This window comes from Diplotaxodon limnothrissa, linkage group LG14 (genome assembly GCF_057381915.1).
Source record: "Diplotaxodon limnothrissa isolate DT_005_m linkage group LG14, D_limnothrissa_male_GT1.1, whole genome shotgun sequence".
Lineage (NCBI taxonomy): Eukaryota > Metazoa > Chordata > Actinopteri > Cichliformes > Cichlidae > Diplotaxodon > Diplotaxodon limnothrissa.
This window is the reverse complement of record NC_140609.1, coordinates 1,524,301-1,551,975: the sequence shown is the minus strand read 5'-3', so window position 1 is coordinate 1,551,975 and position 27,675 is coordinate 1,524,301. Positions and strand designations below refer to the sequence as shown.

The window sequence follows — 27,675 nt, the reverse complement described above, 5'->3', positions numbered from 1 at the left end:
TTGCTTAGTATTTATCCTTTGCCTTTCTCCTAGCTTTCATCGTTTCAAGTTACATATTTACTTTTAGAAGTAAATTAGCATTATAGTTATTTCCTATTATTAAATTGGAATATTGGTGATTAGAAATGACTTGGCTTGTTTTTGTACGTCTTCCTTCTTTGAATTTTATTTAACCTTTAATTTTATTTGTTTATTTTTTACACAGTAACACATTTTTAAATAATAGAAACTTTTTATTAGTGTTAGCTGCTACTAGAATTTGGTGATTATACATTAATTTATTCCCAAGTTAATAATCATGTGTCTCTGTAAACCATTACTCCTTACTAGCCCTAGGGTCTTCTGGAATTAATGAAATGTAGTGCTCTTAGTTAACAACAGCAAACAGCTAGCATGTGCTTTCTGGCTATTTTAGCTAAAGTACAATCTTTGTAACAAAAATGTAAAGTGAGTTTATTTTTGGTACATGAGCAGTAGTTGTGTGCAACATTGCTACAGTGTATTACCTTTTGTTACAGTTCATTCTCCCTAAAAACCCTGGATGCTATGCTATCACTAGCTACTGTCATTATGGTAAATGGTAAATGGCCTGTATTTGTATAGCGCTTTTACTAGTCCCTAAGGACCCCAAAGCGCTTTACACAATCAGTCATCCACCCATTCACGCACTGGTGATGGCAGCTACATTGTAGCTACAGCCACCCTGGGGCGCACTGACAGAGGCGAGGCTGCCGGACACTGGCGCCACCGGGCCCTCTGACCATGCTAACCATGCGCACGTTGGCTACATACATGAACTTTAGGTGCTACAAGCAAATGTTACAGATCTTATAACAGTTTTATGATTGTATTCATCGATTAATTAATGAAATTCATTTCTGTCATCTAAATTATTTCATGTAGCTGCTGAGTTATGCTAGTTTTAGCTACAGTTACTACATTAGATTAGATTAGATAGAACTTTATTAATCCCTCGGGTGGGTTCCTCTGGGAAATTCGATTTCCAAAAAAGCACAGCACCGACAGAAGTTACAGAGTTACAGAGGTTATTACATGAGGTTATTAATCAGAGAACCAACCTGCAAGCATGCATCATCACTCTACAGCCATCTGAAATATCTCTGGACATTTGTTTGGACGATTATACGGAGGCACTATATGAATTGCTTACTTATTTTCAGTTTATATAAGAACTACATGTATAAAATCAAAAGTTACAGATGACTACAAATCACCCCTACAGCATTGGCTTTAGTCTAAACTGAGAAATAACTGTTTCTGCATTTAGCTGTTGTTGCTAAGAACTAAAGATCTCCATTCTCAATCGTGGACTTACCCAGAATGTCAGAGGTGTTGACCTGCAAGATGAGCCAGCTGTGTCTCTGCTCGGCATACGAGCCAAAAATGGTGAAGATGGTGCTCTTCTCTCCGGGCTCTGTCAGCAGCTGGTAAACGTACACTTCCTTTTCTGAGAACCGAAAGTCGGTCCACGTCTCGCCTTCATTGGTGCTGAACCTGACAGGGGCGTGGTATTATTAATGACCGTATCTTCTAAATGTGTTTGGTAGCAGCCTCTCACGTACTGTCGACTAAACATAACTGAGTAATGTTTGATCACCAAGGTTACCAAGTTATCAGCTCATCTGCTGCATGCCCACTCACTCACCGAGGGAACAACAGCAAGACAGAGAAGACAATCAGATGAAACAAACAAACATGAGTTAATATCAAATTAAAGTGGGAGCGCGACGTGTATTAAAAGTCGGGCTTAACCCAGTAATAGGGACATTTGTATGTATGAAGATAAAATCGGGTTACTGAGTAATCAGGGAAAGATAAAATGAATTATGGAAATGAAGCCAACTGGATACATATCGTTATAATACATCACTTTCATGAATTAAAGTTGGCTGCAAGGTAGGTGTTGGCACAGAGGTGTTTTAATCTAGTTCTGTTGATTAGTGGAAGGATTATTTGCTGTTTAACTCCAGCAGGCAGCTTCACATTCACACAGTCTGCTCCTGCTGGCTAATGGGCACGACCACACGGTAGGTGCCGTTTATGTGCTCCGCCTGCCAGATTTCTTAAAGCTGTCACAAGTTAACCTCTCTGGGTTTGAAGCTCCTGTCCGATTCATTTCCTCGGCTGGAGGAAGTTTAGGAAAGCCATCTGGACTTACTTCAGTTGTGTGGTGGGGCCTCCTTGTGCAATAGCCATCAGGATGCCGCCATGGTCACCCCAGGTGTAGAAATGAGGGCCTGCCAATGCCTAGATTACCACAAGCAGTGTGAGTGAGACATAATGTGCTTCACAGGGTTGAAGAAATTTAGTGTAAAGACAACAGTGCTGTTGTGTGGACTAGACGGTAAAGCTTTAAGTGATATCGACGTTCATCTAACAAACAAAAGATTCCCAGGTTGATCCTTGCGGGGGAGACACATGTCAGAGTCATCTGACACATAAGGAACCTGATTATAGTGATGTGTCTGATGTTAGGCGGCAATAAAGCTACTTTAGTGCCAGTTCTAAATAATCAAAGTCAGAACAATCCCCATCAATCTGCTGCTAGAATTAAGGACAGTAGAGTATGAGACTAATGAAGCACTAATTACTTTTGAAAATATCATCGATGTCCTTTGAACACTAAATGAATTAACAGTAACGTCCTTTCATGACATGTGGGCATGAGAACATCAGTCGTCTACGAAAGCTGAATAAAGCTCGAGCCTGTCTACAGGACTAAGCCTGAATAGTGACTTTTTCTTTGACACACAGTTTAGCCGTCTCCACTGTTCTTGTTGTTCTCAAACTTTGCACTGACCTCTCTCCACTGGGCTCCAGCGCTGCTGGATACATACACATTGGGTTTGTTGGCCAAGTTCCTGCCAACAGATCCTGCAATCAGAAGACAGAAAAGGCCTTTAACACACTCTGACTCCATATGATCGCTGCTTTTGTAACTCCGGAGTTTAAGCCAGAGCATTTTGAATCTTTTCATGCATGTGGCATTTGTATCTGCTGGAAATGAAATCCTCCAGGAACAATCTGCTTAGAACATTTTATAAAATACACAATGAAAATAAAAAAATTATAAAACATAAGGATGAGAGGCCTGCTTGAATCCGCCTACAGATGCTGAGATCCATCTGTAGTTCTGGAAACATCCACTAGGGAGCCAACATTGTTGTCCTGTGTTGGGCATTGTTCTGATACTGAGTGTCAGATAGAGGCTGACATGTTTTACCCTGTCGTAGCCTACCGTGATGAAACTAAAGTTAAAATTTTAACTTTCTAATTAAAATCATTAGAAAGTTAAAATAATTATCTGCTTAGCTAAAGGCATTAGCTATTATTTAAAATGTAGGATGTTAGCATTTATCAGCGACAGAAGCAATGTGACAGCTAACACAACCTCACACAGCTGCTACAGCAGCGGCACTTTTTAGTGTTTCTTTAGATAACAACTGCAGCTTCATCACAGGGCTGATAACGAGGAAGCAGAGATTACAAGTAGAGTAGATTTAGAAAATTTGAATGTGAAAAAAAATGTGAAGCAGACTGAAAATACTTTTTACGCCTGTTTACACAACGTTTATTTGCTCCAGCGCTCTTACACATTTGCACGACAGGTAAAATTTACTTTGGAGTTTGGAAGTTGGGAAGAAATTTTTATATCTTCGTCCAAATGCCCTCCAACATGCGTGTTAGTGTATCCCCCATCTATCCATCAGGAAAAGGATCAGGACCATCATTCTCTGTGTTTGACACTCGAGAACAGACAACAACCGCTCAGGACATCAATCACATTGAAATATTTCAGGGTGAATGACAGAAGCACAGATGAGAATGAGAGCAGCATGGCTGATGTGTCTCTGCTCAGGGCTGTAATAATGCCTCTGAAAGGAATTTGGTTCTCTCTCCCAGTAAAACGGGCTGATGACACTAAACGTTAAATATCATCACAGAAAGTGTCAGAGAAAAATAAATGGCTGCCACTGATTACAGCATCCTGCATGATGTCTGCGACAGAAACACAGTGGGTTCTAAATCAACCAATCAATGTGTGATTAAAGTGCAGATTACTCATTTTATCCTATTAACATCACAAATCCTTTCAAAAAGACAGAATAAAGGTCATTTTTAATGCCTTTGTTTAGATTGCATATATATATTTATTTTATTCGACTTTGACTGTACAAGAAGCTGGAGCACTTTATTATTTTAGCGTGAAAGCACCACGAGGTAGAGGCTTTCCTCGGAGACGGGAGGTTCCCCAGCATCACTTCTTTGACCCTGACCTCTGTAGGAGACCAGATTATGCCTGGACCCTGGCATGAGCTCTGATTATTATTGCGTAGAACACAACTGCAATGAAAACCGCTGGAGATTTAAGACAGCAACAACTGAATACGGATTTCAATCCCACCTTCTAATGGTGGTTTTAACAGGGCCGCAAAGCAGGACCAGCTTGTCAGCTTGATTAAATTGATACTGGACTTGGCCGCAGACCATTGCGTCACACCCTTGGAGGTTCTCCAGCATCACTCCTTTGACCCTGGACTCTCTAAGAGTTCCCCTCACATGGACGGGAGGACACAGGAATAAAACCCTGTGATCTCTCAGCAATCGCCTTTGTTGTTTGTGTTGCCAATACTCGAGGGGAACCGGCAATTCTTGTGAACATTATTTTAAAAAGCCTTAAAGAAAGCCACCAAACAAATACAGTCTTGAACTTCAGTTCGGCACAAATCCATCACATAATCACTGCGTTGAGGTCTTACCAATATCAAAGGGAACAAATATTCCCGGGAATTACTGTGGGACAGTCATTCCTTGTACACCATGTTAACAGAGATAAGATACAAAATATATCTTAAATAAACCAGCCTTCAACATCAACTCATTCTTTAAACATACTTGTTGCCGTCAGAGCTACTCGTCAGCCTCTTAGCACTTACACCTGTGGTAGGAGTCTGCGTACGTTCAGGAAAGCTTCAGAATTTTAGTAGCTGCACCTGTGGTATTGATTTGAAAATTCTACATCGCCTTGTTCTGGAGTTATCGCATTCATCGGGTGTCCAAGTTAAATCGCACCTATGCGAGTTGTCACACGATTTTCAGAAAACCTGGCCTCTGACATCATCATGGTCACTAAGATTTGAACACCTGGTGTCAATTTCAAAGTCCTATTTCACCTCACAAACTCACAAATCTGCATGACCACCCACCCGCCTGGCAGAGCGAAAACACCCTGTACCCAGCAGAGAGGGTAAACGATCCGAGAGTTTTCCAAGGAAGGAAATGAGATATTCTTCAGTAGCCAGCGTGTTTGGTTGTGTACAGCTGCAATGTTTCTGTGTTAACTGTAAAAACAAGGTGACTTTCGCGATAATTTTAAAGAGGAATGCACAACTTTGTCATTTAAAGTTCAAACTTGCCAACATTTCTATGTTGTGTTGTGTTTCATCTTGATTTTATCATTGTTTGGTTTATTTGAATTTTCATATGGTGTCTGTGGTTTTCATGGTTTCGTCCGTGTTTTAAAAGTCGACTGTTTACTTTGATAGTTTATGCTTTTTCTAAACATTATCGTGTTTTATCTCAGTTTTTTTGGTTTCTCTTGATAGTCTGATGTGTTTTGTAGACGTGTTGTGTAAATGTTCCTGCATGCATTTTAAATATCATTACAATATCTTTTCTTGTATTAAATAAATTGAACTACAAAGACAATAACAGACCGACCATAACTGACACCAATGGAAGCCAACAACAAAACAATGAGAAACCTCGACAGTGAAACAGGACGGATGGAGGTGGGATCCAGGTGCGATCTACATCAACTGAAGGATTTGTTGCCAACATCATGATTCCGAACCAGGAAAACTGCGACGGTTTCATGTGAGGACTTTGGGCTTAGAGACGTACCCGATGTCACTGAGGTGGTTTTAATGTTGGTGTATACTCACAGCACAGACTAATCAATGATATTTAATATTTTGTAAATAAGAAGTTAAACTGCATGGAACTAAAGTGTTTCCTGTGGTGGTCGTGCATGTTCATCCCTGCACTCAGGACTGTGTTTGACCCGTCAAGTGCCCGCCGGGTGCTGCAGCAGTAATTAGCCCATCTATCTAAGAGAGCAATAATGAAGCACATGGTGGCAGCAATTGGCAGCGCTCCTTCCTCCTCCTCCGCTCACCCTCCCTTTTTCTTGCATTCTTTCCATGCCCATCATCTAATAAGAATTTAATTAAAGAGACAGGCTGGTTGCAGTCTCCTAAACACTGCAGAGTATCAACAAATCAGTGCTCTCGACCAGCTGTGACGAGGCAGAGACAACTCAAACTGCAGCCATAATGTCTCTGCAGCACTGACACTGTTTCCACTTCGCTCTGAGGAATTCATGAGAATTGAACATGTGGTAACAGTTTTCACATTATTTATGTCTTTGAGATTTAAATTGCAACTGTGTAACTGTAATGAGAAGCAGGACAGATGTTTCAACAATGATGCATGAAGCAAGTTTCTAACACATATCTCACAAGGTGCAATCCTATTTCCTGTGTTTTCAGCAATACAGGAAGTGGCCACATACTAAGAGAGACAGAGGCATCTCAAACATCACAGACTTGTTTGCCTTGCACTGGATATTTGAATCAGTGTTATCATAAACCAAGAGGAAGTTACTGAAAAGTACAACAAGCCATCCTCCAACAGATGGCACTGAAACTCTCCTCATCTAGCTCTTAGGCTTTCGTCAAAGCTCTGGGACATTTCTTCCCTGTTCACAACAACCCCAGAGGTTTCTAGTAGTGCAACTATAATTTGACTTGAGTTTGAAAGTTTAAGTTCACCATCTGTAAACTGAGTGTGAGACAAAAGTGTTGGACCCATTAAAATCTGTCAATGTTTGACTTCACTGCTTGTAGTCTGCGTCCTACACAGGAAGGTCGAATGAGCTGGGGGAAAGAAATCTATTCATAATGAGGAATCGATGAAATCCAAGAAAAACTTTTATTCCGTGTTATCCCACCTGTGGCCATAATAAGTCCAGGTGCAGAATCCTTGGATAAAATGGGTATTCTTCTTAGCTGGATGTTAAACAACTGGCTCCAGCGCTGAGCCAGGTGAAGGGAGCAACCTTTACTGAGCTACGAGGGAAAAGCAGACGAGAGAAAAGTTAGATGACACTTAGCTGTTCAATTCACAGGATTCATATCTACCCGATTTGAGCTTTTCTGCGACATCAGCAGTTCACATTGGGTCATTGAATCTTACCCTAAGATTCCTGCTCGTGGTTAAACTTAGCTAACACTAGTATGCCTGCTAACACGAACGATTCAATTCAGTTTTATTTATACAGCGCCAAATCACAACAACAGTAACCTCAAGGCGCTTTATATTGCACAGTAGACCCTACAATAATAGATACAGAGACAAACCCAACAATCATATGACCCCCTATGAGCAGCACTTTGGCGACAGTGGGAAGGAAAAACTCCCTTTTAACAGGAAGAAACCTCCGGCAGAACCAGGCTCAGGGAGGGGCGGGGCCATCTGCTGTGATTGGTTGGGGAGAGAACAAATTCCAGTTTAGCTCACCAAGCAAGTGTTTAGGGGTTAGCTAACTCCCAGGGCTGACCTGGTAGCTTAACTGGCCTTTTTCAAATTGCTTTATTAACTAATATTAAGAACTAACAATCGGCAAATTCATGCAAAATATATGATAACTAGCTGGTTAATCTTCTTGTTTGCAAACGTGTCAATACTGAAATCAAGTGTGAGTGGAAATTTTAGTTGGCTAACCCACCAAACTGTTTCACCAGCTAACATGAGATGTGATACAAACTTGTGTTTGCTGATTTTAGGCAGCAGTAACTGGATGCTCAGTCATTCAGGTAAGGAGATCCCAGAGACTTCAAGCTGTTCCTGCAGTTTGCTCTCATGTACTAGCTTCAGATAGTTCTGGACTGAAGAAGCCACTTGGGTGAGTAACAAAACACTGAAGATGCAACGTCCAGCTTCAGCTTTCTTGGTTTACAAATGTGAGATTTTGTCTAACTTGGGAAACGAATTGGACTGAGAAAAATAATTTTGTTGCATCAGGTCAAATTTTTAGTTCAAATCATTATCAAGACATACAGAGGACGTCTACAGCCATCAGCTCTGTCATGGTTTGGAGCTGTGGTGTTGGAGAGCGAGAGAAAAGTGGAGAAATTTTGAACACAAAAAGTTCCAGCAGATTTGAGCTTATTGGTTCTGTTAGTCAGACAACAAAGTAATGTAGGACTATTAGTGGCAACTAATCAATCCATCAAATGGAAATCTGATGAAGTAATAGAAGTTTATGTTTCGTGCTTCTGTGGGAAAGAAACAACTGAAAGCAATAAGTTAAACTTGGCGTACCTGGCAGTCTATGGTTCCGCCCAGGCTGTCGGTAGCAGGCGACTGAAGCAACTCCCACGTCCCTCCTTTGTCAAACGTGATGACAGATCGCATGTTGTCCTCGCTCACAGAGCCGTTGATGAGCGTGGCGATGTAGACGCCCCTCAGCCCCTCCACACGGTGCAAGTCTGCAAACGGCTCATTGGCAAAATACCTGCGCAGCAAACGCGAACATGGTGGCAGGGTCAGAGAGGAACATCTGAGGTGATTCTGTAATATTTAATGTCAAGGTAATTATCTATTTCTACAATACAACAATACAAATTATTTACAATATTTAAAAGGAAGGAAGGAATTGTGTTTTTATTCAACGTGATCATATTTTCATTATTTTACTTCAATGATAGAGCTCTGGTTTGCACTCCCACCCTGTCCACTGAACACTGCTGTCAGTTTGTTTTTCCTAACTGTAACTTTTGCACACTTTAGCCTACCAGTCCTCCTAACACCCAATCCCAGGACCACGCTTTGGACCCTTTAAAGATGATTTCAGTCAGAACCACAGAAGCACAGAAAGTAATATCATCAAGTTGTTCAAACGTAGAACATGAGGCAACTTTTACACACAGCAGAGAGGTAAACAGGAAGCATGAAACTCACAGTCTGATGCTTTGTTTCAGAATGAGTCATGAGAAACAGAAGACAGAGAAGTGTTAACAGCAGACGCTGTTGGATAAAAAGAAACAATCAGCTTTGGCAGGAAGCTAAGCCAACACTGGGACTGCCTCTGCAAAACTAACACCAGATCGTCCTCGTGATTATGTAGAAGGCAAACAATGACTACAGCTATCAGTTGAATGCACTATTAGAAAAGGACGTACTGCTTTCAAGTGTTTGCAAAACCTATACTGTTACCAAGCATTTGTAAAGACAGCAAGAGGCCTTCCTGTCAGTTGCTGTGGTTTCTATGGGAACAACTCAATTACTGGCAAGGCTGCAGATAGTGCTCGATTTGTCCTGCAGGTACAGACTGCAGTCATTTTTATCTGCTGGTACAATTTGGTTCATCATGTGATCTGCTCATTTACTTATCTAAAGGAAAAGGGGAAAAATCACTAAAGCATTAAAAGCAAAGAGCCAGCTGAGACGGTCCAGACGCCTGTAAGGAGGCAGGCTGGATGAAGGTGTTCCAGACACATTCGGCTGTGGGACCCAAGCACCTACAATGGTGAGCAAACCCATTCAGACCATTACATTAGCACCTTGTAGAGGCCCAGTTACAACTTTGAGTCTACTTACATCAGTCTGGATATGATTCTGCACACCTGGCTATGGCAAGTTTATCCCTCATGCTGTCCACACACTCTTTGTACTTGTGCAGTGCCCAACACATGGTTCATATATGGACCCAGCAGGGACTGAACAGATCTCAGTATGTTCCAAATCCACTGCAGTGCCCTCACCAAAGGATTTTTATTGAAACTGGATTATGTGTTTTTAGTTAGCCTGACAATCTGTTAACGAGAGGTTTGCCCTTTTGTATCCAAACAGGTAGGTGTGTGTGTGTGTGTGTGTGTGTGTGTGTGTGTGTGTGTGTGTGTGTGTGTGTGTGTGTGTGTGCAGTACCTGATGAGTGTGTTGCTGCCAGAGCTCTCAGGACTGTAATACAGCACGTTCTCCAGCGACAGAGAGAAGGCGAGACCCTGTGTGTCTGAGATGTAGAGGTGTGTGACGTTGTTCAAGTGGTTCACACACACGAACACTTGGTCCTCAGATGCATCTGCTATGTAGTACTCCTGTGGGGGGGTCGGGGGGGAGAGGGGGGGTCATCTATAGTTCACCGGCTTAAAAGTCCGATTAGACTCGATGCTCTGAAATGGGAACGTGTTATGTAATGTTTTTTTAGAAATGGGAACAACGAATGTTCAGCTGTTATGTTTCAATGTTTTTATTGCTGTTGCTGTCTGTGTGTGCTCCTCACACATATGCTGAGAACACACATTTAGTCTTATATTACACCTTGGACGTCTTTATTTCCAGGAGTTTCACCTTAATGAGTCAGTTTCAAAGTTTTGTGCTTACAGCCTGAGGCCTTTGAGTAACTGGTCACATGGCTCTCTGATGGATCAGATATGCATGTATGCATGAATCAGCATCAAAGGCTGCATGAATGTAGCTGCAACCGGGAGTGCAGATCACACATCCTGTTTAAAATGACAGAGCTGAAGCTGCTTTCTTAGCAAACCCTGTTTATAGCTGTGAACACACACCGAGTGAAAGTCAATACTTATTCAGGTACTCTCTGCAGCAATACTGTACAGTTATTTAACCAAAGGTCTGACAATAAAACATTTCATGAATAAATAAAGAATATCCTTATGTTTGTTCAAACTGACACCATCAGCAGTAACAGCATAAACAAATTTATGCACAAAAAGCAAAATATTTGAGCGAGTTTATAAAATGATAAAGCCTGTACACTTCTTATAAATTGGGAAATTAGCTAAAGAGAACTAAATGTTTTTTCTACCAACCTGTAAACATGTTAGCTTCTTGGCTAAGGTTGGGTATTTTAACATGACAGTCTAAGGTTTCACTTTTGGCATCGGCCTCCAGTGGCCATTTGAAGAACTGCACGTTTGGAAACGACACATTGGCTTCTGCAGTCCTCAGTATTCGCTGTGTGCTTTGTACTACGAGACTGATTTAAGACCATCTGACGGGACTGTACCTTTGCTTTCTCACGGACAAATGTGTTGGGTAAAGCACTTCTGAACACAAGAAAAAACACTCACTGTGATTGGATGGCGGGTCATAAACTGGGCTGCTTTCATTGGCTGGCGGTTGTAGGACACCCAGAGCTGAACAGATGATGGTTCGTGGCTTCCCAACAGTTTCTGGACATAGATACAAAACAAATCACTCAACCTCTCCTCAGATTTAGTTTCTCGGCAGCTACAGCTTGGAGTTGGCACACAGGCTTCATTCTAACGTAGAACTTCATGATGAAATCCCAACAGAACAAATGTAAAAAGCTTTGACGGCTTTTGGAAGACTGAGATGAACCGAAGAGGCTCTTCAGACCCCGTGGAACTCTGGACTATTTATTTTGCACTAGTGCCGTGTGTGGGCAAGGCCGTGAAAATGACCTGAAATTAGGAGAAGAGACTATGTGGACTGTCCTGATAATGTTTTGCTGCTGTGACACCCCCGCGGTACAGAGCTCAACAGCTGAGAGACAAATCATTAAAACGAGCTGAATTAAAAAGTCTCTCAGACTCCAAGAGCACATCTTCACTGTCATGACCGTGTGTGTGTGTGTGTGAACACACTCACACACTCACGCACACTGGATTGAAGTGTAATTGTCCTGACTCCTGTTGTCACAGTTGGTTTGTTATCGATTTGGCCTTTTTTAGGAGACGCACAGAGAAATCAGGATCTTTCTTTCAGCGATTTCTCGTCCGTCTGAAAGGAGAAAATAACTTCATGGACGGACAAACAGCATATTTTACATCCCACATAAAACTACTGGCTGCACTCATATTTCATATTTTTCAAAATAATATCACTGTGTTAGTAATGTGCACCTCAGGCCTTCTGTAAATGACTCCACTAACATCTGTACAATATTAGGACTCCAGTATGGGCTGCTGCTCCAAACACAGCACTGACAGGACGCTTCTGGACGTCAGTGCAGATGTCCTATTCAAAATCTACAATATACATTTCTTCACAGTGACACTTTTTCTGCCATCCTTTCCCGACTATCTCAGGTTTCCTGTTCTATGTTCACCAAATCAACTGTCCCTTGATACCTGACGATATCTTTGTTCTTCCAGGGAATACAGATCCTGCTTTGTTTTTCCTGTGGTAGCAAACAGAATGATCTCCTGTTTGCTCTAGTCTACGCTCAGAGATGTTTTCCTTTCTGTTAATAACCCAGCCCTCTGTGCCTATTAACGTTCCACTCTGTACTCCTAATTTCATTGTCTCCACAGCTCATGTACTCTGTACCTTTCCCGTCTCACCCTCCGCTCTCCTGGCTGGAAATTCAGTTTGCTGTTGGATGCAGTTCAAGTTTGCGGAGAGCCAAGCAGCTTCGTTATATTATTTCTGATTAGGCTGGACCACCCGGCTATAAGAGCAACGTCCTCTAGAGAAAGAAGGTTTTAAAAGAATAGTGAAATGAGGTAACTGCAGTAAGAGAGGGAGGGAAAAAAAGATTCTGGAGTTGAAGAGAAGAATAGTGGGAGAGAGGAGCGAGCAGGAGCGAGCAGGAGCTCAGCTTTAGAAAGCAATAAAGACTGAACAAAGAAGTCAGGATGGAATTTAAAGAGCAGAGCTGCACATCCAATATTCATTTTGTCTGGACTGTCAGAATCCACGTCATGCTACACGAAAAGAGTCAATCCTAGATTTGTACCAACAGGAACGGGAGGAGAACCTCTGACATGTTTTTGGGGGCAATAAACACTGAATGACTCATCACACCATGTTACCAAATGACAGATAACTGCAGCCTAGCTTAATGTTCATAAGCTGGAAATGACATGAGAATCATAAAATATAAGCTTACAATATAACATTTTCTAATGTAAGAGCTAAATACTCAATTTAGCTCAGCATGAAGATACAAGTAGCAGGAAGCCTGGCTTTGTCTGCAGCTAGAACAACAAAAATGTGTGCATCTATCAATTATAATAATAATAATATGTAAATAAATGATTCCAGTCCATCAAAACTTAGATTTTTGTTTCAATTGTGGGTTTGGAAATGAATTAGTTTCCTTCTTCACACTCCGTGTAATCACAGTTTTAATGTCAGGTTACTTTGTGAGTCAAGAGGAAAATTGGACTGTAGAACGTATTTTCACATGTAACTATATATTTTTCCACTGCAACCACATATTCCCCTCCAACAGCAGCTGTCAGCAAGCTTTGCATTACACACTGTTCCTGGTCTCTCAGATCCCTGAAACGAGAGATTCTTGGACCTGAGATCAACTCGGATGTCGGATGGCAGACACTAGGACAGTGTGAAATGGAACACAGTCTACCAGAAGAATCAACTGTGACATACAGGAAGACTAAAATGTTATCCAAAAAAAGCCAAAAACTCACAAGAATTCTATCCTTGTGCCACATGTGTAATGGTGTGTTTTAAGGATGGTGGCGGAGTTCCACAGGGCTCAATTCTGGGTCCTCTACACAACACAAGGACTCGACTGTGTCCATCTACAGTGGGTATGCTACCCAGCTATGAGCTTGTTGGGTCAACAAAGGGGGACCAACAATTTTTGTAACTTCAGAAAACCAACAATCCATCATGTACAGATACTCAGCAGTTCTCATGCTTTACCCGACTTTTTAGCTAGTGAGATATTCACCCGCCTTCAAATCCATTTTAATCAGCTGCTGTTAACAATAACAGACCAATAGTCTTGTCTATTAATGTGTTAGCCCGAATATAATTGCTTTTATATTCTTTATTAACTGTCAATAATTATAAAACCAACATTAAAATGCTGTCAGCTAAATACCATCCAAAACTGCACTGATGTAGGTGTTTGTGAGGTCACAGTGCGTTTACCTTATGATCACTTTTACATTTGAAATGTTACGGTATCGTTGTGAAATATTAACAGAGGTTAAATAAAGTAGCAGAGGACAGGATCCTTTGATCCAGGACAGTCTACACGGACAATGTTATTATAAATAAATAAATGGGCAAAGTTGATGCAAAGCAATCTACTGACACTATATATATTCAGGTCATGTGAGCCTGACCTTGATGAAGCGATACCCTCAGAATCTCCCCGTCATCAGAAACTACCTTCTGGTATTAAAGAAATCCCAGATGCTGAAAACATGTGTCTGAGTCTCAGTTAAGTTACAGTGTTTATGTTAAATCTCACAGTTTTTTTCATGAACTTCTCTAAAAATAACACTCAAGTGCAGCCCTAACATGTCCTCGTACTTCCTGTTTGAGAAAACAGCCACAAGGTGACGTTTGTTAAAGACTAGATCAGAGAGATAGAGCACATGTTCACTGTTGCGTTTTTCGTTGTTGTTTTAAGGCTGCCATTTGATTATAATGAAAGCACCTGCACTGGCTGTGAAACGAGCTGGAAATGTCACGAGTAAATCCTCGGAGGCAGGAAGCCTTCTGTTTGTTTCTCCCGAACGCTGTGCACGAAGGCGACCAAAAACTTTGCTGCTTTGCTGTTACAGAGTTACACAGTGTAACGCCAGCATGTTTCTCCTTTTATATCTGCAAATTCTCTGATCGAGATGGTTTTAAGTGTTTCCGTCCTTTTTAATGCAAATGCATGAAAACATCTGTGTGTATAGCATTTTAAAAAAGATGAGAGAGATCTGAGCAACAACAACAAGTGCAACAATTAGTGTTTATTTCATATCAACATCATCTATGTACAGCTGGACAATACTGTTTATCCCCTGTGAAATCAAAAACCAGTGCTTTTTTTAACACAGCAAGGGATTTTTAACATAGCATGAAGGGTTACCAGGTTTCTTTAGAAATCGTAATGTGGACAAAATAACAGAATTATGCCAGAAAGAATAAAAACAATATTATTAGCCCCTGTGCAGTTATGTGCTATGTAATGCTCTACGCTTGGATAATAAAGATAAAACTGATGTTTTTTCCCAGTTTACACGATATTAAAACTTGAGCTGTCCTTTGGTACAACCTGCCAAAAACAAAAGAAATGATGATGCTCACAAAGCAAGAACTGGACGAGACGCGTCATCAACAAACTCAAAGCAAGCCGCTCAGTATATAAAACAAGGAAGTGAAAGAATTCAAATTTCTGGTGAAATGTGTTGAAAGACCCTGATGACTGACTTAGCCAAGGCAGGAAATTATAGTCTCAAAGAAAACAATCACAGAGACACAGACTGATGGTTACAGATGGAGAAAAACTCCACTTCTGCAGCAGAGACACTTTCAAGCCAGGCTGAAGTATGCTAAGGACAAGCTGGAGAAAGATCATGGACACTGGAAGCACATTGCTTGGTTAGGTGACTACACTAGAGTTTTTTTACTGCTTATTTTTGGAGAAAGAAGGGAGAGGTGTATAACCCAAAGAAGACCCTCCCCACACGGTGGTGGGAGTATTACAGTGTGGTGCTTCAGTGGATCTGGAACTAGGAATCTTGTCAAGGTGGAAAGAATCACCAGGAAAGGAGCATGTGTGCAGATTTGGAAAGAAAACCTTATGGACAACTGGGCCTGAGTGGCTGCTTTGTCTTTCAATGTGGCAACAATCCAAAACATCCTGGTAAAAAACTACCAACAGAAGATCAAAATGGGAGCTGTTGACTGGTCTGCACAAAGTCCTGACCTGAAACCAACTGGGATGATGAAGACTAAGGTCTCTGCCAGAAGACCATGAAATCTGGAGGAGAGACTCAAAGAACAACAGGCTGGGATTGCTCTGCGTGACACTTGTTGACAACTATAACAGCTGACTGCAGGCTGCTGTCCAGCAACAAGGAAATCCAGCTCTTTGTTTACTGTAACTTCATATGACGCACGACTGGATTAATCCGTATTTATGTCGCCTTGGTGTAGCCGCCCATGTAAAACGTTTGGAACAAGCTGCTTTAGCTACTTCCCTTCAAGCTAACTTCCTCCTGATTGGCTCCCCCTCCCCCGTACAGTATTTTTGAACAGGTGGGCGGGGCTTGTGTGCTCACAGCCTGAGATACGTACCTGAGGAGACCAATATCTACTCTGTGCCATCATACAGAGACAAGGGTAGACAGACCAGCCTGAAACAGAGCAGTCTGAGCTTTTGGTTCGTTGGGGTCATTTGTAAATATACACTGATCTCAATCACTCCGTGTCAGCCACTGTAACAACTGCACACGACAGAGAGTGAAAAGAAAAGCATAACAGATTTGATTAGCTGGCTTTCGCTTGACGGCTCTCCACACTGTCAAACTGAAAGCCAAATAAAATAAACTGATACGACGTATGGAGATGAAGGGTACGGACTAATGTGCAGACACTAAACATGAGTAATGCCAGTATATTCAGAGGTAACATTTAAGACTGAAACACAGATCTGAACAGCAGCTCATCTCTTCTGTGAAGTTCCTGTAGCGATTACACTGAATATGAGCTGAAGATTTCAACAGTCCCAGCTACCACGAGCAGACTGGCATCATTCCTCCACCAGGCTCCTCTTCCTGTTTCCTCTCTCTTTCGTTCCAGTCTTTGAACAGAACCTGTGAACTGAACGAGTAGCACTATGGTGACCAGATAACCGCGGGCCTTATCGGTACTGCAGTTACATCTGCTAAAGCAGTTATCTTCCATGGCTCTGCTCAATGGGAGCAAAGGCTGAGGGCTCTAAGGTCTGATTAGCGCTCTTTTGCTCAGGATCCCCATTGTTAAATAAAACCCTCCATTTCTGCTTCTTCAGTTAGCTAAAGCAGCTTGGTACTGCCCAAAGCACTTGTGATATTCAATTAATTTAATCCTATTAGTCCCAGAAAAAGAGAGACAAGGAGAGAAAGTAACTGAGACGAGACCCAAAGGGCAGCCCTTTTTATAGGCGGAAGATTTCAGATGCTAGCAGCGAGGGCGAATAGAGCTGATGCTTTGTGATGGATTACTCTGTATCTCCTCCATCCACATTATCCCCCGGGGTAGTGGCTGTACTCAGACCAGTGCTAGTCTATCTGACAGGTCCCATCAGCTCTGGAGGTCAGATGTCAGATACAGAGCTTGGAGAGGAGGGAGGTCACAGACAGTTCAATCACAACAACACAGCCCACTGTGCTGCTGAGAGTTGGTGTGTGATATCTGGTTAGAAGGAACAAACACTGCTTTAATTCCATAAAACAGCTGGGTTGTAGAGTTGTTTCAAAGATTTTTCCAACAAAAGCAAATAGTTTATTAATTATTACCATGACCAGTCGCCAGTCTGTCCCAGGGCTAACACGGACGACTATTCACACTCACACCTGTGGACAATTTATTATCACCACCTGATCTTAGCCCACTCGCTGCACGTCTTTGGACTGTGAAGCAACAGCGCTAACCACTGTGCCTAACTCATGATCGTGACTCACTGTCGTCACACCTCTGAACTGTCAAACACACCTGAGCTTATCAGGAAGGATATCAGGCACGTGGTCGAGAACATCATGAACATCATACTTCAGCAAACACGCCCTACTAGCACTCCAACTATTTTGGCCTGTTGTCCTCAAAGGCTTTCTTATCTTTTCCATGTCAGCAAATCCCACATGGATCAGAGTCGGGTCACAGACTCATTTGAGAAAACTTTGTTCTCCGATCTGAAACATTTTTTAGATTTAATATAATTTCTTTTGTCAGATGGGGAGACGCTGTTAAAACTAGTTCAAATGAGGCATCTGTTGTTGTCACTTGTTGACTTGCTGTGTGACCACTAATGCTTCAGACAACACAGCCATCTGCAACCCTGACTTCCTCGTCTGATTTGTTGGTTACATGCAAAGATGTTTCACATCGTGCGTCAGAGTTCATCCTCGAAACCCTGCGTCTGTGCGATCTGCATAAGATCAAAAGTGAAAACGAGTGACACAGCGTCTGTAAAGTGTTTAAAGCACTAACTTCTTTTTAAAAATCAGCAGTGGTGCAGATCTTTTTCAGTGGCAGCCACAAGTTTTATTTAGTAGTTTAGGTTAAAAAGAGTAATTGGGGCAATTTTTGTGAAGAAAATCACGTGCGTGGCTTTTCCCCAAACTCCTGTTTCCCATTCAGAACAGTAAATAAACCACAACAGTGTTTGAGGTTAACCCCTGGCCCTAATTGGACCACATCAGTAATTAGGAATAAATCAGAATCAGAATCAGAATACTTTATTGATCCCTGGGGGAAATTATTTTTTGTTACAGTGCTCCATTTTAAACCAACATTAAGACAAGACAGACAATACGCTAACTAAGAATAGTACAATATATACATATATATACATACATACATACATAAGTCACTTATAAATAAATAGTTGGAAAAGAAACATGTGTAGCTGTAGCAGCAAACAGTGTGTTAAGTGGATGCGTTGTACAGGGAGCCACAGGCAGGAATGATTTCCTGTGTCGTTCAGTGGTGCTTTTCGGTAATCTCAGTCTCTCACTGAACGAGCTCCTGTGACTGACCAACATGTCATGGAGTGGGTGGGAGGTGTTATCCAACATTGTCTTTATCTTGGACAGCATCCGCCTCTCCGACACCACCTTGAGGGAGTCCAGCTCCATCCCCACAACATTGCTGGCCTTACGGATCAGTTTATTAAGTCTGTTGGCATCATTAGTTTTGACCGTGTTGGCCACGGGGAATTAATAAAGGGACTCCACGCTGCTGTCTTTGATCACCTATAATCTGCATCAGCTGCATCTGTAATAACACAAGACACCGACAGACTGCGTCGCTAAGATCGTTTCATTCTCAACCAATCATTAATTTTAATAGCAGAAACCTGCGGACAGCTGCCCACAAGACCGATTCATGCTCACCGCTGCATCGACTGACAATGAGCACGCAGAAGTGAGATTACACATCAGAACACTTAAAACATGTCGGCACCGAATTACAGCAGCAGTGTAACTCTGGGGTGCAGCTATGAGCTCAGTGTGATGAACCATCTGAAATCCTTCATGCCGACCTCCTTTGACAATCAACAGTTATCTGAACACTGCAGCTACAGGCTGCCGTCAGCCCACGAAGACGACTCGGGACAAAGCCAGTCTGTTAGAGGCAGGCTGCGAAACTCCAGATCATGTTCACCATCTGCTCTGCTATCTGTCACCAAGGCTTCCACTACACCAACACTGGAGTGAACAATGACAAACATACTGCGCTTCACATGCACCCACAGCCAAATATTGATCGACAGCGTGTCGTTATGCTGAGCTGGGAAACTGGCTGCTTAGTGCTCATTATGCTGCAACAACTGTATGCAGGTGCTGAACAAGTACTGCAGCAGCTACCTGCAGCTGATGCACATCTGCCTAGTGTAGCTTGCATAGATAGATTTAGATGTTAGTTGTTATTGGATATTTATAGATGAGTGATTAGTGTAGTCTGTGGTTCTTACAGTGTTAAATGACTGGTGCACATTTCCTGCACACACTGAGGCATCATTTCCTCCTTTTCTTTCATCTACGCTCAGACAAGTACAGAGACGTGCTTTAATCAATACAAATGATCCAAAATGTAGACAAAGGGTAACAAGATCTTAGCATTTATGTCATCACTACCACAAAGGCAGATGTGCATACTATGTGCTGTCAATGTGGGATGAAGGTCTTTAAATTAGAGATATGTCATTCATGTATCTCTCAGGAGACTGCAAACTTTTAATTATTTATTATCATTATCAGTAGTAGTAGCAGTGTTATTTCACTCAGAAGCTTCTCACTAAAACTACCACAAGGTTCTGGGTTCTCTCTTCGTTTGCATGTTCTGCAGGTACTCTGGCTTCCTCCCACAGTCCACAGACGTGCGTACGAGTATAAACCGTACTGTCCACAGGGTAACTGTGACTATAGTGGACTGTCTCTGTGTTAGCCCTGTAATGAACAGGGATCTCTCCAGGGTACGTCATTTTTTTGTCCGGTGTGAGCCAGGATGGGACCAAGCCACCCAGCGACTGAGTTAGGAAATCGTTTCACGCCCAAGCCGAGTTGGTATCCGGCCTCTTCAAAATGAGGTGGCTCAGTATGACACGTGAGAAGAAGGGAGTCAAACAGACTCACTGTGTGATTTAGGGGAGTGACTCACCTATGCTAAAAGGCTTGATAATTAACCGATCACCGTAAGTATCGGTTCTCTGCCTAACTTGTTTAAAGCATCGTTATTAAAGAGACCGACAGCCCTCTGTGTGCAGTAGTAATGAGGCAACATTGTTGTATATACTCTGTGCTGTACAGTTACTGACATACTCTACATCATACTAGCCAGCTTATAACATGGGACCTGTCTTATTCTTGATTAGAGTAAAGAAAAAATACTGATGTAGATCTACTTATGGTATGAATTTCAAAATCCTGCATCACCTTGTTCTAAATTTATTGCATTCATAAGTTTTCAGAAAACTTGACCTCTGACCTGTAACCAGCCAGAGCCATGGCGGGGGGGGGGGGGGGGGGGGGGCACAGGATGAAAAGGGGGGGAAAAAACAAAACGCTTGGACACTGCTAGCACGGGGCGCCTTTCCAAACCAACTTCATTCTGAGCCAAAGACTAGAAAATATGGTGAAGCAAATCTGCCCTTTGGCTCCACCTGCGCAGGTGCGGAAGTAGGTCTCCCTGCAGGATTGGTTTTCCCTGTCGGGAGCCGCGCTGGGCTGTTTAAACCACGGACAAACAGGATCCCACATTCTTGATTTTTAGTTCACAAACACTTTTTGTAATGACTCACTACTCCTGACATTTTGGAGATGTTTGCTCTTTATACAGTAAAGTTACAGCGGGATACAAATAACATCAGGCTGATCCTGCCACGATTTGTTCCCCGGTTCAAATCACGGACAAACAGGATCTCACAGCTGTTTATGTTTTTAAACCCATTTTGCACAGAGAGGCATTTTTTGAAAAATGTATTGATGCAATTTTGAATATTATTACACAGGGAAAAAAACTACAGGTAAAATAATGACACTGTGACGCCTCTGCCTTTGTAAATGGAGGGACAGTAACTGTGTGTAAAACCTGCAGACAGTCAGATTAACAGCATTTCGTCTCTATCATTCTGCAATTCATCTTATGTAAACAATAACGTGGCCACAGCGTGACGTGAATAAAGGCACATACCTTTGACGTTGCGTAACGAACTCTGTATTCCTCGTCCACACGTAAACGCAAAAAAGGAGTTTTAAAAAAATCTCAGTTTTCGATGATTCGAAACGCCGTTTACGTGGACGAAACAGCTGCGTGTTCAAAAATACCCGTGTAGGTGCGGACGTAGCGTAAAAGAGTTAGTAGTTTATTCTATTACTACCTGTAATTTATTGCAGGTTACTTTTATCTGCTTAATTGTTTACAATAAGTTTAAGGTGTGAAATAAACTGCAATGGAGCAAAATATGGGCGTGTGTGGTTGGAGGATGTGTTTGCGTGGTGGGGGGGGTGCGAACATTTTCCTTGTGAAACAAAGGGGGGCCTAGCAAAAAAAGTTTGGGAACCACTGGTTTAAGGTAAGGTTAGCTTTCCTGCTAACCCAATCAAGCCACTAGCTACCTAGCACAGCAGCTAACAGGCTAACCTTAGCTTGCTTCCTCTTTAATGGTGTTGCTATCAAAATAAAACCTGAAGCATCAATAATTCTTTTTCTTATAAGGAGTCTGTGTCTGGGTACCTGTCAGGAAGCAGGGCAGTGGTGCATAAATGACAAAATCACACTTCAGGCTGTTAAAAACACCCAGAATCCTCGGGGAAGGTCTCAAGCTTAAGCTAGAACCAGAAGCTTCTGTATTGTAAAATGACTCCTTGGTGGAACACTACAGCAAATGATCAACTGTTTTCTAAACAGCATGAAGCCTGGAAACAGGTGGAGCAGCTAGCCTGGCTCTGTCCAGCCTGAAAGACGTACACCAGCCAACTCTTTTAAAGTTGTGCTGTGCCCAGACCTGACTGAGAAAGGATAAGGTGGTGGCAGGAAACAGTATGGCTGTTTTTAGCTGTACCATCTTAAAAGGTTGGCAGCAATACCTGAGGATCACAGAGCTCCCGCCTGCTGCCGCTCTAACATATTGTCCCCACGGTGAGCCCAAGGAGGGACACGGTGGCAATCTGTATGCACAGATTCAAAACCTTTTATGTGCCCTGGAAAACGCCGTGTTTGCTCATGTGTCAGCCCTGACCAACTCATTTGTACGTAAAGATTCAGGCACAACTGACCTGGTACAGGCAGGTCTATGCTTCTAAAGGGCAAGCCACCCCATTATTACGTTTGGTCATGGTTTCACTGCCGTTCCTTTTGTTATATTAATTTGGACACGTTGGGTTTTCTGAACTTGTTTCATTGTAGAGTTATAGTTCTGGTCTCAGAACCTGGAGATTCTGTTCTGTCTTATACATTTGCTATGAATACGACAAATGCAAATCAGAATGTGGTCAGTTAGCCAGACCTTCTGTGGAGCACGTTTCCTGCCAAACCAAACGAGTATAGGATCCATTAGTAGCAGTAAGGCTAGCTTACAAATGGAGGACAGTTACCTGGATTATATGATGACGTTTGCTGAGCTATACTTTCATCTGGTTTTTATTGTTATTTTAAATATCAAACTGCTATCGCTTCTCTGTCCACTAACAAACCAGTTACCAATCACTGGAACACAATGGTCTCCTTACCCGTGTGGTGGTGGCAAACATGTACTTGTCTCGGAGCTGGAAGCTGTCCACCTGCTCCAGGATCAGTCTGCGGTTCTGTTCACTCTGGAAGAAGTCAGTGCTGCTGAGTATAGTGGATACACCCTGGGGCTCGTTTCTCTGGACGAGGACTGTGGTTGGGGGGTCGTAGGGTTCCACACCCCTGGGTTTAGGAGACAAGAGCAGAAGGTGAGAGACAAAGATGTATCAGAGGGAGATATTGAGAAAAAAGGTGAGGATAGGCGGGGAATGGAGAACATGAGAATAACACAAACACTTTTCATACTTAAATATATCTATTTATAATTGTAAATAGGCCTTAACAGATGGACATCAACCAAAGGTTAGGCAGGGCCTGTTCTGAAGCCTCACACTGAATCATTTATCGATGACAGAATTACAGTTACAGCTGTTTCTGAATCTGAAACAAACTCACGTTCAGGACAACATCACTCTTCAGAGATGTCAATCAGAAAAGCAAGAACTAAACTCCGCTTTCACCCTGTGGTCTCACAGGCTTCACACAGACAAATGATTCCTTGTCAGTTTTTCATTTAATAATCCCGTTTTCAGGATAATAAATGTCAACACAAAACACTCTCAGGCTCTCAGGAAGTTCAAACTGAAAATCTCCATCTGTGCGCCAACCTTGAAAAACTGCGCGGTCGAACTATTTACGGCCGTTTCTGTTCCAGCTCGTGGCACACAGAGCCCGAATGAATGAAGGAGGTTCACTGCATCTTATCGTCTGCCTTCCAAATCAGCGCGTTTCCTGCCAGAGTCTCGAGAACTAAACAGAGAGAGCAGTGTCTCGCTCAGCTCTGCCTCTGTGGCTTTCATTCAAAGGTCCCTGTTCAACCGATGGACACTGTCTGGCCTGAGAGTGCGTGGAGAGCTATTCGTAGTCTGTCTCTGCGCCTTCCTTGGAATTAATCTGTGCCCTTTCTAAACACTTCCTAAACACCATTCTTACCCTGTTTTGGTAGTTTCTCTCTTTGTGTCAGGTCCGTACGGCATTCAAACCGAGCATTCGGAATGACAAGGCCACTTTATCTGAGACACGGCCACCAACAGCACAGGTTTCTTTAATAACAAATCTTTTCTCAGACCAGACATGTAGCACTGCAGGCCCAATTCTCCCAGTAACATTAGAAAGCCAAAGTATGATTGTGCACACTGGATATCCCAGCATTATGGACACGGACCCACCACGTAACCTCCGTTGGCGATATTGCTCAACTCTCAAAAACAATGAATCAGGACATGTAGTCAACCAGACTGTCAGGCTTTACAAGTTAACCGTAAAAGAAATTCCACGTCAATCAAAGCTTCATTTGATTTGAAGCCATTAAAAATGCTTCAACATAATCTGGGCTCATAGGTCACCGTGGCTTGTTCTTCAGTCTCGCACCGGTCGGATTCCTGAGCGAGTAACAGTCCACATAGTGGTGAACATTTCAGCTGGTCTGGTTCCTTGTTGGTTTTGTTTCACAGGATATACTTTTTGGTTTTGTTCTTGCAGTAAAATTTGCTGTAATTTTACCTTGAGAACTTCAGACAGTTCATGGAGTCTGGCATTGGCCTTTCTCGCACATGGCACACTAGATGCAATTACACTGCAGAAAACACACATCGCAGGTCAGGTGGCTCCCCTGATAAAACTTGCGCCAGCGGGAAATGCACCCGACCTTTAGTTGCACTATTTATCAGCACAAACCGTCATAACAGAGGGGGAGGGCAGGTTAAAGACCATCCCACTAGAGACTGTGGATGCCGCTCACCTGGTTGAGCCTGTGACCCACGTAGCAAAGGTACTTTAGGGGTCAGCTATAATCTGCACTACTGTCAGCCTGAAAATGTTCAGAGCTGCAACGCTTCTATGTGATATCTATTCAACGCCCCCCTTTCTCCCACAGATCCTTGGTTTCCCTATATATAGAGTTGATACTCCTTTTATGTGGGATTTGTATCATTCGTTGTAATCCATATGGCAGAAGAGATTGTACTTCTTATTGTACAAAATGGATTTTGCCTCTCAGTCCGTCTTCTAGCCGTGCGATCACAGGATTACCAGTTATGCGAGATTGTGGGGGGTCCCACTGGTTTGGGTGGTTCTGAACACACCCAGCAGTAGACTGATAGTCAGGCTCAGATCGCTTTGGCTTACAGAGCCTTCAGACTGATGTGCAGCACAAAAGCAGCAGCCTCTTCTAAAGCCACAACAAACAGGATTAAACCCAAATTGGATGGAGCACCAGGGGCGAGCGTAAGATCAATCCTTATTTGTGTTGCTTTGGTCCTCAGATAATTTGCAGTTTCTTCTGGCCGGTTTGTACCTTTAGCAGCATTTTCAAATCTTATTTGCTGACATTTAAAGGCATCAGTAGTTAAATACATCTAGAAATCCAGGGACCAGATCATTTTGGCTGTCAATGATAAAAAAGATGACCCAGATAAAACCATTACCTTTAAGTTTTGTATTGTGTTATGAATCAAGCACACTGCTGCTTCTCCTTAAAAATCCAAAATCTCTCACAGTTTAGTTCAGCTCAAACTAAGATGACGGAGGGAGAGCCCTCGGTCAACGGGAAGTAGAAGATATAAAAGGATTCAGCATCAGGGCCCATGGAAGGAAGTTGGCTTGTTTTCAGTCCATGCAGCACGTGACAGATTCAATTCAACTTTATTTATACAGTGCCAAACACAGCAACAGTCGCCTCAAGGTGCTTTATATTGTAAGGTAGACGCTACAATAATACAACAGAGAAAGCCCAACAATCATATGACCCCCTATGAGCAAGCACTTTGGCGACAGTGGGAAGGAAAAACTCCCTTTTAACAGGAAGAAACCTCCGGCAGAACCAGGCTCAGGGAGGGGCGGGGCCATCTGCTGTGATTGGTTGGGGTGAGAGAAGGAAGACAGGATAAAAGACATGGTGTGGAAGAGAGACAGAGAGTCGGATGTGTTGGTTTACACCATAACTCTCCCCACAGCTACTGTGCAGCTCTGCTAAGGTTGGCCAGGCCACGCCTCCTGGACTCCTGTTGCTCTTCCTTACTAACTGACACTCCCTGTTATGGTCCAACAGAAGCTTCAAATGCTTTAACTATTCATACTTCTACTGATATTAAAAGTCACCAGTTCAACTGCTTTTATTGACTAGCCATCAAACCATATAGCTTCTTCTTACCAATAACCAGCAAACAGTTGAGCTGCTGCTGACAGAAATTCATTCACAGAGCAAAAAGGTTTTTTCCCCACATAGATAAACGGTGAGGGCAACCTGCCTAAAAGAGCGTCAGTCTAGCATCCACTCAGAGTGGAGGGGAAGCATCACAGATCAACAGGTCTGCCTGCATTGTCCAGAAATGCTTCCACTGGTCCCTCAACCCCACAGGACTCCAGTTGTTTCTGATTCTAACTTACAGCAAAAATCTAAGCGTGCTGAAGCATTTGGAACAGATAAGGAGTACATAATGACTCATTCCATCATGACTGCTGGCAGTAGCATAGTACAAGGGCTGCAAAGGAAAGGATACTTCTGCACCAAAGCTATAATTCAGCTTTTACCAATCACCGTGAAATGTAGTTAAGGGAGGATATTGATTACATATTTTGGCACACGGCAGGTATAATTCTCTTTGGAGAAGGCAAACATTAGTGCTCTGTTTATTCTATAATATAAATCAGTCCAACAGAGCTTGAAACCAGGTTTCACTGCAGCGTTGCATGTTGAGCTTTATAAAAAAGAACTAAAGGAGCACTGCCTAAATCACTGTTAATGACACCTGCAGCCCTGTAATGATCTGCAGTCAGCATCCTGTTACTCACTCTTGCATGCAGCTCTTGGTTAGTGACTGATTTATACCACAATCCTGATGATGGTAATGACAACAAAGCTGACTCGCACATAACTAAGCAACCAATGTCAGATGTGTCTGTGTAGATTCTCAGTCATCCAGGTCATGGTAGTCTAAGGAAACTGGAAATATAACAGCGGGACTGTTTAAAGTTTCGTCAAGATCCTTCACCTCTCGTCCAACGTCAGTTCTAAAAGCAAACAGTGAAGATCCCAGATACATGTGGAAGAAGCTGGCTGCTATTAGTATGGAAAGAAAGTCTTAGTTATGCACATTAGCTTAATGCCAATACAACATTTATGATGACTATTTATGATGACTACGATTCTATAGGTTCAACAGAGTCATAAATCTCTTTAGCTGGGGAATTAATTTGGTAAGCTAGCCATTCAGCATTTCCACTAAAAGGGCATCTGTGCAGGAAGTGATTCACAGGTACACATACCAAAGAAAGGTAATCAGATTCAGCACCTTCGAGTTTACCACCCTCCATATGGCAGGGTGATAAACGCATTAGGTCAGACGTCCACCACCCCTAAACATCAACATCCTCTCCTACCAAAGGATGGGAGAAACCCAGCTGTAGACGTTGCGTGGGGGTGCAGATGTAATCTTTATTTTGTTTAACAAACAAAACAAACCCACAGCAACACACAATTTTGCTAGTAACAACATTAGCAACTAAGCTATATTAGCGGAGGAAATCATTTGAAAACAGTCAGCTAAGCTACCAGATAAGCATCAGGAGTCAGATGAATTTGCTAACTGTGGATTTTGCTCCATTAGATGGCTTGCATTCTTATGTATTAGCAGACATGCTAGCATTAGCTAACAGTAGCCAGAAAAACAACAACAAACAAACATCGAAAGGTTAAAACTTTTAAACAACATTATTTACTTGATACCCAAGTTAACAGCTAGCAGGCTAACACTAGCTTGGTTAAAGTTAATGTGAGAGATGGCGAGCAAAATGCTACCTGAAGCCATGTTTTAGTTTGAGTTGGTCATTTGTTGACTTTAGCGATCAGTGAACTCT

General features: G+C 42.4%; 1 protein-coding gene across 2 annotated transcripts in view; it reads right to left on the bottom strand.

The window, feature by feature from the left end:
* Window positions 1-27,675, bottom strand: part of sorl1 (sortilin-related receptor, L(DLR class) A repeats containing) — a 92,660-nt gene that overhangs the window by 30,442 nt on the left and 34,543 nt on the right. For both annotated transcript variants that reach the window (XM_085370282.1, XM_085370283.1), the window contains exons 6-13: window positions 22,761-22,941; window positions 11,181-11,282; window positions 10,012-10,181; window positions 8,407-8,599; window positions 7,034-7,151; window positions 2,822-2,895; window positions 2,180-2,268; window positions 1,337-1,515 (exon numbers count right to left, since the gene is read on the bottom strand). In XM_085370282.1, the coding sequence (XP_085226408.1) occupies window positions 1,337-1,515; window positions 2,180-2,268; window positions 2,822-2,895; window positions 7,034-7,151; window positions 8,407-8,599; window positions 10,012-10,181; window positions 11,181-11,282; window positions 22,761-22,941 (1,106 nt within the window). The remainder of the gene's footprint in view (window positions 1-1,336; window positions 1,516-2,179; window positions 2,269-2,821; window positions 2,896-7,033; window positions 7,152-8,406; window positions 8,600-10,011; window positions 10,182-11,180; window positions 11,283-22,760; window positions 22,942-27,675) is intronic.